At 35.5% G+C, this 15,943-nt stretch overlaps 1 protein-coding gene and 1 pseudogene across 1 annotated transcript; one reads left to right on the top strand and one right to left on the bottom strand.

Annotated features, from left to right (window-relative positions):
• Positions 1–1,577: 1,577 nt before the first annotated feature.
• Positions 1,578–3,183, bottom strand: LOC106314586 (annotated as a pseudogene).
• Positions 3,184–6,728: 3,545 nt separating this feature from the next.
• LOC106313826 (allene oxide cyclase 3, chloroplastic) lies at positions 6,729–7,821 on the top strand. The gene is made up of 2 exons (XM_013751744.1): positions 6,729–7,032; positions 7,153–7,821. Exons 1-2 carry the CDS (start codon positions 6,795–6,797, stop codon positions 7,674–7,676), a joined length of 762 nt encoding a protein of 253 aa, XP_013607198.1. The 5' UTR covers positions 6,729–6,794; the 3' UTR covers positions 7,677–7,821.
• Positions 7,822–15,943: the final 8,122 nt, after the last annotated feature.

The following is a 15,943-nucleotide window of genomic DNA, read 5'->3' on the forward strand; positions in this document are numbered from 1 at the left end:
TATCCAAGAGAGGAAGCATATCGGAGATGATCCGTCTCAGTCGAGAAGCGGACTCTGATTCTCTCATCGCCGAAAAAGATTCGATGGGAAGCAAGAGAGAGCGACGCGTGTCCTACAAGAGCTCTCTATTTTGTTGTTTGATTAAGAGAGGTTGCTTAAGGTAATTGGTGTTTTCCTTTTTTAATCCTAATAATACTAAGAGACGAGTTTAAGCAACCGCGTTAATGATGCTCTTAAGATGATAACACATATGAAATTTTTTTTCTCAAACTACTGTTGAACATTTCTTTTTAGAGGTACGTCCCTCTTCTTTTTCATGCTTCTCTCTTCTTTTTCTATTTCTTTTTATTATTTTTTAGATGAGAGATAAGGTGAGAGACTCGCATTGCTCATGCCCTTACAACATCGTTAGTGGTAGGTTTCTTTAGTATCATTTTTCAACATTTATATATTAATATGTTCAGGTAAACTAATTATCAGAATTAAATTTAATGTTTCGTAATTTGTTATGTCCAACACGTGTAGAACAATTTTCAAAAAGGGTAAGAAAATCTCTTCACAAGCATATGTTTCTTCTCTTTTCTTGTTTCTTTTTCCTTCTTTTCATTATTTTATTAATTATAAAATTGAATTACTCTTATCAAATGTTACCACTGCTGGTGCTTTTACTAATTAAACTAGGTAATAACTCGCCCCTTACTAATTAAACTAGGTAATAATACTAAATGACATTTTTTTCAAAATAATTCATGAAAAATAGAATTATTAAAATGAAATTATTTAAAAAACAAAAATATTGTAAAATTTATATAAACTATAATATATAACTTATATTTAATTCTTTAAATATATATATATATATATATATATATATATATGCATATAACAGATTAAATTGGATATCCGTTCCTATAAATATTGATATTTGTGATCTGCTTTTTTTTTATAGATATTGCATTTCAGTATTTGATTTGCTTCGTAGAGTAATGGATATCCAGATTTTTTTGTTTGAATCAAAACGGATAACGAATCAAATCAGAATTTATGAATAATTTGTCCAGTTCTATTTGTAAACAGTAAAAATAACGCAAAAAAGAATCATGCATGTGAGTTTTATATTAAAAAACGTAAATTACATAGTGTGAACATATTTATGTAGAATTTGGTTGGCTGAGAAGATCTCTACATGTGAGATGTGTTAATTTTAGTGTGAATGCATTTATTACAATGCTTCTACATGTAACATGTGTCCAGTTTAATGTGAACACATTTATTACAATGCTTCTCCGTTAATATATAAGGGATTCACAAAACTAGTTTATTTGCTTCTTGTGTCTTTGTCTAATGAACTCTTAAAATATTAAAAAAATAAATAGGAATAACAATCTAATATATTGGCTATTCTAGTGGTATGTGCATGCTAGCGTCGTTGATATGTCATTAGACAGATTCAAAGCTGCATAATGTATACTATTATTGATAAAATAAAAATAAACAAGTGCAATAGATATGTTTTGAAACAGAGTGAAACTGGAATTCACAAATAGAGAGGATCTACAAAGTGGAAGGCAAAGGATTTAAGTTACGAGGAAGAGGAGTACAATTAAGAGGATAGCCAAAGCCAAGAAAGCTCTTCCACTAGCATCTTCCATGTTAACTTTTCCTCCTTCAGTTTCCCAGTCAAAACACTGCACCATTACCCCAATTGCCATTCCTATTAAGATATAACCTAGATTGATCCAGGACATCACTGCATAAGCATTGATAACAATTGGTGTGCCTGCCCTTAGGTATGTAGAACCCTCTGATCTTACACCCTTGTTAAAACTCCCTTGGAAAGATTGCCCCCGGTGGGTGTAATATTAGGGACTCCTTGATGACCGCTTGCAAGTAACGGAGTTTTGGTAGATCAGTTTCTTGGATCAACCTTGTTTTTCCTACCACGGAGTCGATTTTTCTCTCAATGTCTCAAGAATCTTATGGTTGTTGAGGATTTCAGCCATTGCCCATTGTGTTAATTTTGAAGAGGTGTCACCGGCTCCAAAGAAAAGCTCGTTTCGATTAGGATGAGATAAATACGCAAATCAACAGAGCATATTAATAATAAACTAAAATTTATTAAATTAGTTATGTTAATTATATATATATATTTATTCAAATTTGCTAAACTTCTGTTATTTATTAATTTTAATACTAATTTTTTAATCCAAAACTAACTAAACTAAGCAACACTTAATGCTCTAAGCCTAGTTTGGATTCTCAATGAAATATCACACTCATCAACAAGGGGACTAGACATTTACCGCTAGTAACGCCTTGATATGGTTCCTAGTGATCGTATAGTCTGCATTTCCGTCTCGATAAGCTGCTAACAGTGTGTCCATAATTTCACCACTGTGATGGTCATCCACTTTCCCTTCGTAATTCAGAATAATCTTTTCCAAGAGCTCGTCAAATCTGTATGAAACAGTCATTACCTCCTTTTAAAATGGTGAGAACTCGAGCTTCTCAAGCGCCTTACGCAATACTTGTTGCAAGAAAATCTTCTGAGTCAATGCTCCAAGCTCTAGACTAAGCTCAGAGACTTTCACATCATTGTTCTCCTCAGAAAAACTCCTTCCCAGTGTCATCTTACCAAGGATACTGTTAACGAGTCTTAATGCTATGTTTCTTCATCGCCTTATCGAGCAGATTTCCGTATTCTATCTCGACTGCACGAACCCCTCGTGACCGCTCCATGGCCTGGGGTCCGAGCATATTAGTGGTGATGCCCTTCTTCATGAACTTCCAGTAATCTCCATAGGGAGCTTTGATGAAGCCGTAGGCTCCAAACACGAGGCACTCATCAATCCCAATAGGACCATTGGAGGAGACAATTATGTTGTGGTGTTTGAAGATCTCCTAGGCCACTGAGGCAGAGGAGACGAGAACGAAGGGGGCGTTGAATATGCGGAGATGGAGGAAAGGTCCATACCTTGATGAATTTTTTTGAAACAACGTATGGATTGATGCAGAGAAGAGAAGGTGAAGATGACCAATGATCGGAAGATAAGGAGGGCTCGGATGTAAACCAAAGACATTCTTTTGTTTCTTGAAGAAGAATAAGAAGAAAAAGAGAACGAAGGTCGAGAAGAAGACAAAGATGAAGCTATTTTCAAAGTCAACGCTGGTCATTGCTTCCATAGTTGCTCAAAAGTGAAGAAGAGGGAGATGAAACAGAGGACTTCTTAAGTTACATTTAGGTAAGATGGTGAATTTTTAGATATCTGGTAGAGTAATAAGTGTATATCCAGATGATAACCCGCACGCATACGTGGAGTTAGTTTTTATAGTAATGTTTGTTTATTAAATGGTTTTAACATTTTGCAACACTACAATCTTTATCGATTATAAAATGACGAATACAAATGTTGGTCTCTTAAATATAACATCGTTGGTGAAGAGTTAACGTATTACATCTCATTTTAATTATTTTTAAGACTTCATATGCACAAAAGAAAATTAAGTTTTGCGGCTGGCACAAATAACCAAAACCAAATAGGCAACATCGATTGTATAATGACAAGAGGGAATTAGGTTTTCTGCTCTTGATTTGTTTACTATTGACTCTCCATAAGTGAGTTCATTTCTACATCTACAAAATTGTGCTTTCATTCTCGTCTTTGTTTTATTGATATGAGTTAAGCTTCTTTTTTTAACTTCTTCTTTGTTAACTTTTTCTAAATAAGTGTCAATTTTTTAAAAAAAATGGACATCCGTAAAAATTAGTTTCACTCCAGATACATATCTAAGAATCAAAATTTTGAAAAAAAATCACCGTCGAACTATATTAACAGATTAGTGTTCAAATCTAATATATCAAGTTGTTATAGAATATATAAGTGCAGACTCAAAGTATAAATGTCTGTCAAGTATATATTCACTAGCTCATTCTAAAAATCATCTAATTCTAGAACAACAAAACAAATTACTTATTTCACTAGTTCATGTAATATTTGAATCCAAACGGGTAATATAACTTCTCTCATTTTATTCAAAATATTTATATTAATGATGCTTATTACTCAAAATTAGATAATTTACATATAATTATGGACAAAATTATTTGCTACTCACTTCAAATATATATCAAGCTCTTGTTTATTGCATTAACAAAAATTGCATTTAAAATTTCAAAACAACAATTAAATTAGTGTCTTTATATTTTAAAAGTTTTATCTCCAAACCTATTAATAGTTTAATTTTTCAAAAATTAGAAAACCAATTAAAATATATTTTAAATACAAAAAAGTTAAACAATGAATAATTTATTTATTTTTTCTTCAAAATTTAAATATCTGAACCCGGCCCAAAATATCTGAACCCGAACATAAAATACCCGAACCCGACTCGAAGTGTAGAAATATCTGAACGGGTTTTATACCTTTACACTGAAATACCCAGTACGAACCCAAACGTGTATCCAAACACCCACTCCTACGATATATTATCATCATTTGTATCTTGTTTGAACAAAAAAAGAATTAAATCATTGATCACAAAATTTTCAATGTGGGACTTTTACCATTTTTAGTAATTTATAGTCGTTTTTGAATATTCAAAATATAACATATAAAAAAAAATTTAATTTTTTTTATTATATACTTAATGTGATTGTTTTATTTCATTTAATAGTATAAAATTAAGAAAAAAAGAGAGAGGTTAGAAAAATTGTTATCAAATATGTATTATTCATAATCATTAATTATCATATATATGTTAACATTATTAGTTAATTTTGTAGTGCTTTTATTTAAGGAAAGAAAAAATATTATTTTATACACTACTAATTAATTTGATAGTTAGTTTAATAAAAAACATAGTATATGTTTATATGAACCAATTTATTTTTCTAACAACTTTAAGAATCATTTTTGTGATGACAAGTTGCTACGAAAATAGGTCGTAGTGCTGAGGATTAATATATTGGGATGTTTGTAATACTCTTTATTAGATTAATAATTTGATTAAATAACTCGAAGGTGACAAGCTAAGATTAATATGGAGATTCGGGAATTTCTTTTCTCTTTGACATGTGAGAAAGTTGATTTGCTCATGTGGAAGAGTTGTGTCTGGATCTGCGTTCAACAGCGAGTTCCACACTTTGTTTAATATTAATAACAAAATAATAGTATATATTTTGTGAACCACGTTTGAAACGCATACCATAATTCAAAAAAGGCAGTCAAACAATGTGTTGTTCAAATCCGTTCTATCAGATCTGAACATTTTCATAAATATTGTTTGGAGAAAAAATTATGTGGGTTAACTACTTTCCTTCGAAATTCGATTCTATCAAAATAATTTACACTAATAATGATGTCTCATCATTGTGAATTAGAACCTCAACATTTCATTTATAACGATGTTTCAACAAAAATGATACTTATATTTCGTAGTAGCAGAAATTAAAATGTTTAGAACATTTTCAATAGTTCACTTTATTTTTTTAACGTAGAATAATTGTATATTAGAGTTAAATTTTGCTCTGATGATACTCTATTTTAAAATAAAAATAGAATAATAAATAAAAAATAATAAATCATTTTATTTATAGAATAAACTTAGTTTTTACTATATATAGAATGAAAAATAGAATATCATTAAAACATTTTTACTTTAAATTATATTTTAAAAGAAAAAAAAATATTGAAATTAGAAATGCTCTTATAGCTACGTTTTGTTCGACTATACCAACTAGTCACAAAGAAATATTTTACATCGCTGAAATATTAAAAGTTTTGTGACATACGACTGATCACTATGACTACTTGTAGAAACATGCCAATGAACAATATTTGGTTATTAGTTGCAATGAAAAAAAATTAACACAACTGAACAAAGTTACTATTGTCTTCACTAAAAACCCCTGTTCGGGAACGCGCTAGGCGCTAGTCGGGCGGTCGGGTTGGGCCTAGCGCCTAAAGAGAAAATCGGGGATTAATCAGAAATTATGCGGGGCGGAATTTTTAGATGGTTTACTATGTTATAAAACATGTTAATCTTTAATTGTGTATAACATTAATACATTTTCATGTTTAAGATTGTATAAAACACACAAATAGAATATATAAACTTAATATAGTGTAATTTTCATCAAAATTATGAATATAAATGATATTTATAAAATTTTAGATCAAATAAATAAATAAAAATATTATTAAAAATAAAAAAAATAAAAAAAAATAAAAAAATAAAAAAAAATAAATAAAAAAATAGATTAGGCGGTCATTTAGGCGGCTAGGCGGTCATTTAGGCGGCTAGGCGGTCATTTAGGCGGTCTAGGCGGAAAAAAATCGGATATCCGATTTTTTAAACCGATTTGGCATAAATCGGGGCGGAAAAGTGACGCGTAACGTCTAGGCGGCTAGGCGGCCGAGTTTTAGAACATGGCTAAAAACACTATACCGACCAGAGTTTTGTAGACATAAATTACGAAACGTATATCTTTTGCCTGTTTTGGTATGTTTCCATTACTTGGAGATCTCGTACTCTACTCTCTACGTAATGACTCGTTTTCAGTCAATTTCTCAAGCTTGCGCTTTGAAACCGTCCATGGGAAACCGAGTCGAAGTTTCACCAAAGCCATCTTTCATTTAGAAACCGGCCACTTTCTAAATATACGCACGTGCAAGTTACATCATCCCCGCATCCGTAGACTAAACACACTCATTATATAAACAAGATCCTCCCAATCTCTACTCTCATAATCAATCAAACCAAGTTCCAAGTCTTCCCTTAACATACGAAATAAAATGGCTACTTCTTCTGCGATTTCTCTCCAGTCCATCTCTAAGACTTCTCTCGGCAATCTCTCCCATAATCACCACTTTCATCGAAGCTCTTTTCTAGGTTTCTCCAGATCTTTCCAAAACCTTGGGATCTCATCTAACGGTCCAGATTTCTCCTCCCAATCAAGATCTACTTCCAAGAATCTCTCCCCTACTCGAGCTTTCTTCTGGAACTGGGGAAAGTCAGAAAACGCCAGACCAAGTAAGTCAACTGATCCTTTGTTTTGTCTTTCCGTACATTTTCCACAGATTTAATTAAAAATTACTCAATTTATAAATTAAAAAAAAAAAAAATTTATAATATTGTGTCTTGTTTATTTAGGTAAAGTCCAAGAACTCAACGCGTACGAACTCAACGAAGGAGATAGAAACAGCCCAGCTGTTCTAAAACTCGGCAAGAAACCAGAGCTCTGCCTCGGCGATCTCGTGCCCTTCACCAACAAACTCTACACGGGCGATCTCAAAAAGCGCGTGGGAATCACCGCCGGTCTCTGCGTCTTGATCCAACACGTCCCGGAGAAGAACGGTGACCGGTTCGAAGCCACTTACAGTTTCTACTTCGGTGACTATGGCCACCTGTCCGTACAGGGACCGTACTTGACTTACGAAGACACGTTCCTCGCCGTCACTGGTGGCTCCGGTATCTTTGAAGGCGCGTACGGACAAGTGAAGCTTCGTCAGCTTGTGTATCCGACAAAATTGTTCTACACTTTTTACTTAAAGGGTATTGCTGATTTGCCGTTGGAGCTTACCGGGACGGCGGTTACGCCGTCAAAGGATGTGAAACCGGCGCCGGAAGCTAAGGCGACGGAGCCAGGCGCAACCATTAAAAACTTTACTAACTAGTTTTGTGTTTTTCTCGTGTTCTTTTAATAACTGTTTTCAAAAATAAATTACACTTTTATTTTGTTTGTAATCGAATCTTTTGATGAGTTGTATGAGTTTAGTTATTGTTGTGTTGGTGGAATAATATCTTTATTTAGATGTGACTTTTGCTGTTTATAACAAATATTATACAACACGGAACTCTAACAAATATTAATTTGTAAATTTGTAATGATTATGTACCTCTCAGTATTGCTAATTAAAGGGAAATTTTATTGTTTAAATATTGATACGTTAAAACAATTTTGGTGATGGAATTAATGGTACATAACGCATTTTTATTGTGTTTTGTTACAGTTTGACAGTGTTTACATGTTAATGTTACTAGTCTACTACTAAAGCAAGTAATCTACTTTTTATGTTGGCATATTTCAACGCAACTCAATCAACGATATTAATGTGTCTTACCAGTCAAAGCATAAAAATCTGTGGGTGTGGCTAATCTGTGGGTTCTTAAAAGGATTCATGATTGATTATTATATTGATAAATTTCAAATGGTGTTCAAGTAGATATGAAATTTCCAAGAAGCTTGATTGTGTCATGTTCAATGATCACTGGCTTGGTATGTTTCGACACTCGTACAATATTTTTGAGGGAGGTGGGTGTTCTGATCACTCTCAAACACCGAATCCATCTGCATTCTGAAGTTCCACGGCCTAAACGCCTTTCAAATTTGAAAATACCACAGCGAGCCTCGAGGAGTTTAAGCCAACAGTCGGCCAGTTCTGGAGAGACATGAAACCAATTCATCACTCGATTTCATCACTCTTCTGTTTCTCAAAAAAACTGAAGGGCTTAAAACTAATCATTCAAGAATTAGCAGAAGATGGTCTAGGCAACTTAACGCAGAAGTCAAAAGAAGCTCTGGCCATTATCTTCGATAAATAGAATGTGAACCTAGCAAATCCAACACAGCAGAACATGGAAGCAGAAAACAGAGCTTATAAGAGATGGGATCATGTCTCTAATTTGGAGGAAAGCTTTCTGAAGCAAAAATTAAAAATGCATTGGTTAAAGAAGGGTGACAAGAACAACAAATCTTTTATAGAGCAGCCACAATGCGCGAGATCAGGAACTCTATCAAAGAGATTCAATGCGATGATGGCATAATTTATGGACTGCATCCGATACTAAAACTGAAGCATAATGTTGTTTCAGAGAATTTTTGCAGCATAAGCCGCATGATTACACTGGAATTACAGTGGAGGTCTGAGAGAGTTGTTGCCTTATCGCTGCAGTTAAATAGAGCAGGCTCAACTGACAAAGGAGGTCATTGCAGAGGAGATTAGGGAAGTCTTGTTTGCAGTGCCAAGTGAGAAATCTCCGGGTCCAGATGGGTATACATCAGAATTTTTCAAAGCGGCTTGGGATATTATCGGTTCTGAGTTTACTATCGCCGTTCAGTCTTTCTTTACTAAAGGTTTCCTTCCAAAAGGAGTTAACACAACAATCTTGGCTCTCATACCAATGAAGCTGGAGGCTCGTCACATGAAGGTCTACCGACTGATCTCATGTTGCAATATTATCTATAAAGTTATTTCGAAGATTATTGCTAATCGGCTGAAAGTAACATTACCAGATTTCATTAGCCTCAACCAATCTGTTTTGTTAAAGATAGGTTGCTTATTAAAAATATTCTTCTTGCGATAGAGTTGGTTAAAGACTATCATAAAGATTCGATTTCTAAGAAATGTTCGATCAAGATTGATATCTCGAAAGCCTTTGACTATGTTCAGTGGACTTTCTTCTTAACACTCTTGAGGATATGGGTTTTCCACCGAATTTTATTCACTGGATTTCAATCTGCGTCACTACAGTTTCCTTCTCAGTTCACGTGAATGGGAACTAGCAAGTTTTTTCGAAAGTGAAAGAGGGTTGTGCCAAGGTTGCACACTTTCGCCTTACTTATTCATCATCAGTATGAACGTCCTTTCAAAATTCATGGATAAATCAGCTTTGGATCGTAAGATTGGGTACCATCCGAAATAAAAGAATCTCGGACTCACCCATTTGAGTTTCCCTGATGATATTCTGGTTTTCACTAATGGAAATTTTTAATCAATCGACAGTATCGTAGAAGTTTTTGACAATTTCGCAAGAATGTCAAGCCTTCGCATTAGCATGGAGAAATCAACTATCTATTATGATGGGTGTCATGATTCAACTCGCCAAGCAGTCCAAGCGCAATACCATTTTAAATTAGGCAAACTTCATGTTCGATATCTCGGGCTTCCTCCTCCAACCAAACGGATGGGAGCTCAAGACTATCAGCCTCTACTTGAACAAATAAGAAAACAGATCAACTTATGGACAAATCGCTTTTTGTCGATGGCAAGACACTTACAACTAATATGCTATGTTCTCATGAGTATAACCAATTTTTGGATGTCCTCTTTTTGATTACCAGGAGAATGCCTCAAGGAAATAGATCGCCTCTGTTATGCATTCTTGTGTCAGGCCCTGTGTTGAATCCTAGGAAGGCAAAGATATCGTGGGGTGTAGTTTGCAGACGAAAGAGTGAATGTGAGTTAGGTTTAAAGCCTCTGAAAGAAGCAAATATGGTGAGTTGTCTAAAACTTACTTGGCGACTAACATCACTGCAGCCATCTTTATGGGGTCATTGGGTCCAGACAAATTTATTCGTCAAGGAAACTTCTGAATAGTGAAAGAATAACACATCTATGGGTCCTTGATGTGGTGTAAGTTGCTGAAATATAGAGACAAAGCTAAACCTTCTGCCGAATGGATGTAAGAGATGGTCTATCAACTTCGTTTTGGTATGACACTTGGATATATATGGGATGCCTATCTGACTTGGTAGGAGCAAGAGGTTGTACTGAGATGGGTATTAGAGAAATGCTTCAGTGGCCTCTCATGTAGTGCGTAGGAAAAGAATTCACCGGGTGGACATTTATAATATGATCGAGACAGCCTTGGAGAACCAAAGGACCATGATGACTGATACAGCTTATGTCCCTTTATGGAAACAGAAAGACAACACATACATGCCACATTTTAGCACCAAATGAACCTGGATTCTCATTCGACAGTGCAATGGCATTCTGGGATTTGGTTTCAGTATGCAACCCCAAAATATGCTTTATGCACCTGGTTAGCTATTCATAACAGACTAACAACGGGAGATCGTATGGCCACTTGGAACAGAGGAATAAGTTCTTTATGTATTTTCTGTCAGCGGGAGACTGAAACACGTGAACACATTTTCTTCGATTGTGCGTTCTCTGCGGAAATGTGGTCACTCTTAACACAAGGGCTTTTAGGTTCTCAATTTACTACGGTTTGGGGAGATCTTACTCACCTCAGAATGGACACAACTCAAGATCAAAAATTCAAGTTTCTGTTGCGTTACACATTTCAGATCACTCTTCACTGCATATGGTGGGAGAGAAACGATAGACGTCATCAAGCAACGCTTATGGTAGGAGGCTCTCTGGCTAAGATGATTGATAGGCATATTCGTAGGCCATCAAAATTATGAAGTCCTGCTGCAGCGCTGATTTGCTCCAAGGGTTTAGACTCTGTTTTTGTTTAATTGTTATGATTTTCTGGTTTCTAGAAAATCAATTAGATCCAACACGATACATGTGATGTATAAAAGTTAGTTTCATTTTAATGAATTTTATATATATTGAAAAAAGATATGAAATATCTTCACCAAATCAAAGTCTCTGTGGGTGGCATGGGTTAAGAATCATAATGTTCCAAAAAAAGAGAGCTTCTATCTCACAGTAGCGTTGAACTGTTTTTCGATAGCGATTAGAAGTATGCTTCAACTCAAATGTGTTTTATTAGATACATTTTAAATTGTAGACTAATAATAACATGTGATACTAGATGATTTTTACTATAATTATATATGTAGTAGCCCCAAAACTTACTGATAATTTTAGTATACCAGTGTTAAATAGCTTCTGCTAGTTTATTTTTGCACCATAATCAATTGAATTCATGTTGATAATTCTGTTTTTTTGGTCAAATGGAGCATTAAGAATATTGGAGAATTGTGGAAGGGAAATAGTTTTCAAATAAATACAGCCCAAGTCGTGGAAGCACCGTAGCCTATTGGTTAAGGTTTAAAGGCTTCTACACCCAGGTCTGGGGTTCGAATCCCAGACTATGCAATTTATTGCAGATTGCAGGAAATCCAGGTTTTAAGTCCCGGAGAGAGCGGTTTATTAAACAATTATGCAGACTACAGAGGAAAGACTTGCAAGGGATCTTCAACATGGTGCAAGTAAATCTGGTCAGGCGTGGATCTTCATAGGACGGCTCAGGTGATGCAGTTAGGCGTAGGTCTTCATAAGGCAGGTAATATTGTCGGTTGTCGAATCGTCTATGTAATCTTTCATATATCATAATTGTAAGATCGTAATAAATCAGCGTTAAAAAAAAAATACAGCCCAAGTTATAAACATATATAAGGAAGGCTTTTTGGATTATTAGCATTATGGAGTTGTTTCGTTTGAAAGCGGTCGTTGGCGATTTGATTTGAACCATTATCAACGGTGAGTATGGCTTTTTGAGACTCCGAAGGGACAAATTGTAATCCAATGTTAATGATACACATATGTAACTCTAAACTTCATTTGACAACTAATTTATTAATTAGGAACACGTTACAATCTAATCAAAACAGATAAGCCCATCAAACACAAATCTCGATTTCTAGAGAAGACCATTTTTTGATCCAGCTATTAGTTAATTATAATATTAAAACTTCACATAAATTTGAAAATAAGGATAGAAAAACAGCATCATATAAATGTATTAACTACATTATAATATGCCTTGATTGGGAAAGGCATTGGCTCGCCATTATGTTGGAAAGAAACATTCGCATATTTGGTTTACTCGGTGGTAATTGACAATTTTAATGACCAGTCAAATCTCAGATTAAGGACTCTGGACTGGCATTGTATCTGAATATACAGATAAACATATTAACATATTTGTATATATGGATAAGATTCTAAGCGAATTTAGCCAAATGTCAAGGTCCTATGACATATAAATGTTTTCTAAGAAATAAGCTAGTTAGTATATGTAAGGCTTTTTCTTCTCCCATGTTTAGGCTATCTACGAAGAGACATTTGGCTTTTCATTTGGATTGTTGCAAAATACATTTTCAACGTTTTGTGAAGATTTTGTATGTATAAAATCAATGCTTATAAAACAAAATAGCTCATGCACGTTTGAGTTTTTTTTTCCCACGTATTGAATTTAGAAACGACATAACAATCTACAAAAGTAAACGTGTATACATATTGGATCAAGAACCGCAGTTTGTATGTGAAAATAGGAGAATTTATAAATTATAGGATTCAGCTGAAAGGCAGTTAGAGATTTATCCAGTTTAGACAGAACCACATATCACTCTCAGTTAGCATCAATATCCATAGCGGATAACATATTCATATCGGATCAAGTGGTTTCTAATACCATGTCTAAAGTTCATTGGATTATAATCCATTAGCACAACATAATATATTATATGAAATTCCTGACATAAGAAACCAATAGCTTAGTATTACATAATTGTGGTCGATATAAATGTAATTTCGGAAGACATTGATATCCAGCCATGTCTGGTTTACATGGAAAAATGCTACGCTTTTGATACGATCCTCTTTTGCTAATGAATCCACATAGACATTTTAGTTCTTAAGAATATATGTCTTAAGCTCGAACTCCCAAAAATTCTAAGTCTGAAGACTCCAACGGCCCATCAGTCTCAGCCCATCAAGCCCAATGTGCCTTCCTCTAACGGTAGTAAACCTACTACTCACGTGACGCCAAAGCATTGCCTCTGTACGGCTCTGCCAGCTAAGGAAGCGATCCTATCCAACCGTTTTGAACCCTTGATGGGATGTGTTGCCACCTGCTGAGCTGTGCCCTAAAGAGATTTGTCTGAGACTCTTCTCACTCATATATATATCTTAGCTTAGACATCTTTGTAACCAAGCACGAAAGAGACTAATAAGAAAGTTGTCTTCTTCTCCAATCTACCTTAAGCTTGTTCTAGCTTACATGGTATCAGAGCCAGGTTGATCATTTGTTGATCATTTCTCAAGATATACTTGGTTGTACCCTTTGAGATTGAAATCAGACTTCTTTTCTGTTTTCTTGAGCTTTAAGAAGTTGGTTGAACATCAGTTAGAGTCTCACATTAAAATCTTTCAAAGCGATGGTGGTGGCGAGTTCACAAGCAACCAGCTCACTCAATACTTGCTTGATTGTGGTATAAAACATCAAATGTTATGCCCTCACACCCCTCAGCAAAACGGCCTAGCTGAGCGGAAGCATGGACATGTGACGGAGCTTGGCTTGTCACTGATGTTTCATAGCAAAAGTACCTCAACAACTCTGGGTAGATGCATTCCTCACTGCGACTTATCTAAGTAACCTGCTACCTTCTTCTGTTCTTCCTGGTAACATCAGTCCGTATGAAGCTCTTGTCAAACAGAAACCTTTGTATTCCTCCCTCCGAGTATTTGGAACCAGTTGCTACCCGTTTCTTAAGCCGTACGCAAAAAATAAATTTGATCCAAAAAGCTTGCACTGTGTGTTTCTAGGATACAGCGAGAAACACAAAGGATATAGGTGCTTACATCCTCCGAGTGCTCGCGTTTATATAAGCAGACATGTCTTGTTCAACGAAGCAAAGTTCCCTTATCTAGAAGAATATCAGTCGTTTCTTCCTCCCGAAGTAACCCCTCTCTTGAAAGCTTGGAAATCAGATTTTCTTACCACTCAAGTAACTGAAGCAGAGCCTGTGGTACCTGAAGAGTATGTTGCTCCTCCAAGACACATACCGCTGCCTTCCTCTCCGGTACCTATGCCTTCTCCACAGTCTACTGCTTCCATATTCTCCGATGAGGACTTTCCTCCCCTGTCTCCTGCTGCAGCCCCTATTCAAGAAGCACCTTCAGCTCACCCTATGATCACATGCGGGAGAGACGGAATTCGCAAACCAAATCCGAGATACGTTCTCCTGACTGTCAAATCTGCCTTCCCTGAACCAAAATCTGTTGCTGCTGCTCTACAAGATCCAAACTGGACTGCTGCAATGGGAAAAGAAAAAGGGAATATGGAGATAACAAACACATGGGACTTGGTACCTCCTGACCCTACTATAGAGCCTATCAGTTGTGGCTGGATTTACAAAACTCAGTTTAATGCTGATGGAACCCTGAAGAAACGCAAAGCTCGCTTGGTGGCACGAGGAAATCAGCAAGAAGAAGGTATTGACTTCGTTGAAACATACAGTCCCGTGGTACGTACGGCAACGATCAGATCCGTTCTTCACATAGCTACAGTTAAGGGTTGGAACATCAAGCAATTTGATGTAGAAAGCGCCTTTCTTCATGGTGATCTCAAAGAGACAGTATATATGAACAACCTCTGGGGTTTGCTGATCCAGAGAAACCGGACCATGTGTGTAAGCTTCGAAAAGCCATCTATGGTCTACGTCAATCTCCTCGGGCTTGGTTCGATAAGTTTAGCACGTTCTTGATAGAGTTTTGGTGTTAGGAGTTTTCAAGGCTCCTAAGACAAATGTTGTAGTATAAATGATTGTCGAACCAGTTCTGAGAGATATGAAAGCACTGAGAATGCAAGTAATCACTTAATCTAAGTGCAACCAATGGTTTTTTAAAGGGTTTTTAAACTATAACTAACCAAAAGGAATAACTAAATGATACTTTCTTAACTATGAGAAAAGAGAACTCATGGATATAGGGATTAGACCTCGGGTGATCAAGTTTCGAACTAAGGATGGCAAACGATCAATCAAACTATCAACCTTAAGCTTAGACACAATCCTAAACAAACTCTATGTCTAGATGAATGTTCATTTACTAACACAATTCAAACATCAAACGTCTTTGGTTGAATAATATGAAAGCAATCATAACTAGCAAGTCCAATGGCTATCTTAGCACCTCTAACAACAAATGTCTTTGACAAAGTATGCTAAAAGCTTAGAAGAGTTGTCTCGGGTATTTCTTCGAACACCTTTCGGGTGAGAAATCCCTAAGGATCAACAACTGAGTGGCCAACTCAGAAGATGCATAAGGTTCACTCTGCTAGCAAGGAAATATGAATGATCTACACTAAAACATCCTAGCTCTAACCTAATCACCCTTAATCTCCCTAACCCATGAATTCAAAAGGTGATTACTCACTACTCTTAAACCCATGTTGGATT

The sequence above is a fragment of the Brassica oleracea genome, chromosome C9 (assembly GCF_000695525.1).
Source record: "Brassica oleracea var. oleracea cultivar TO1000 chromosome C9, BOL, whole genome shotgun sequence".
In the NCBI taxonomy this organism is placed as follows: Eukaryota; Viridiplantae; Streptophyta; class Magnoliopsida; order Brassicales; family Brassicaceae; genus Brassica; species Brassica oleracea.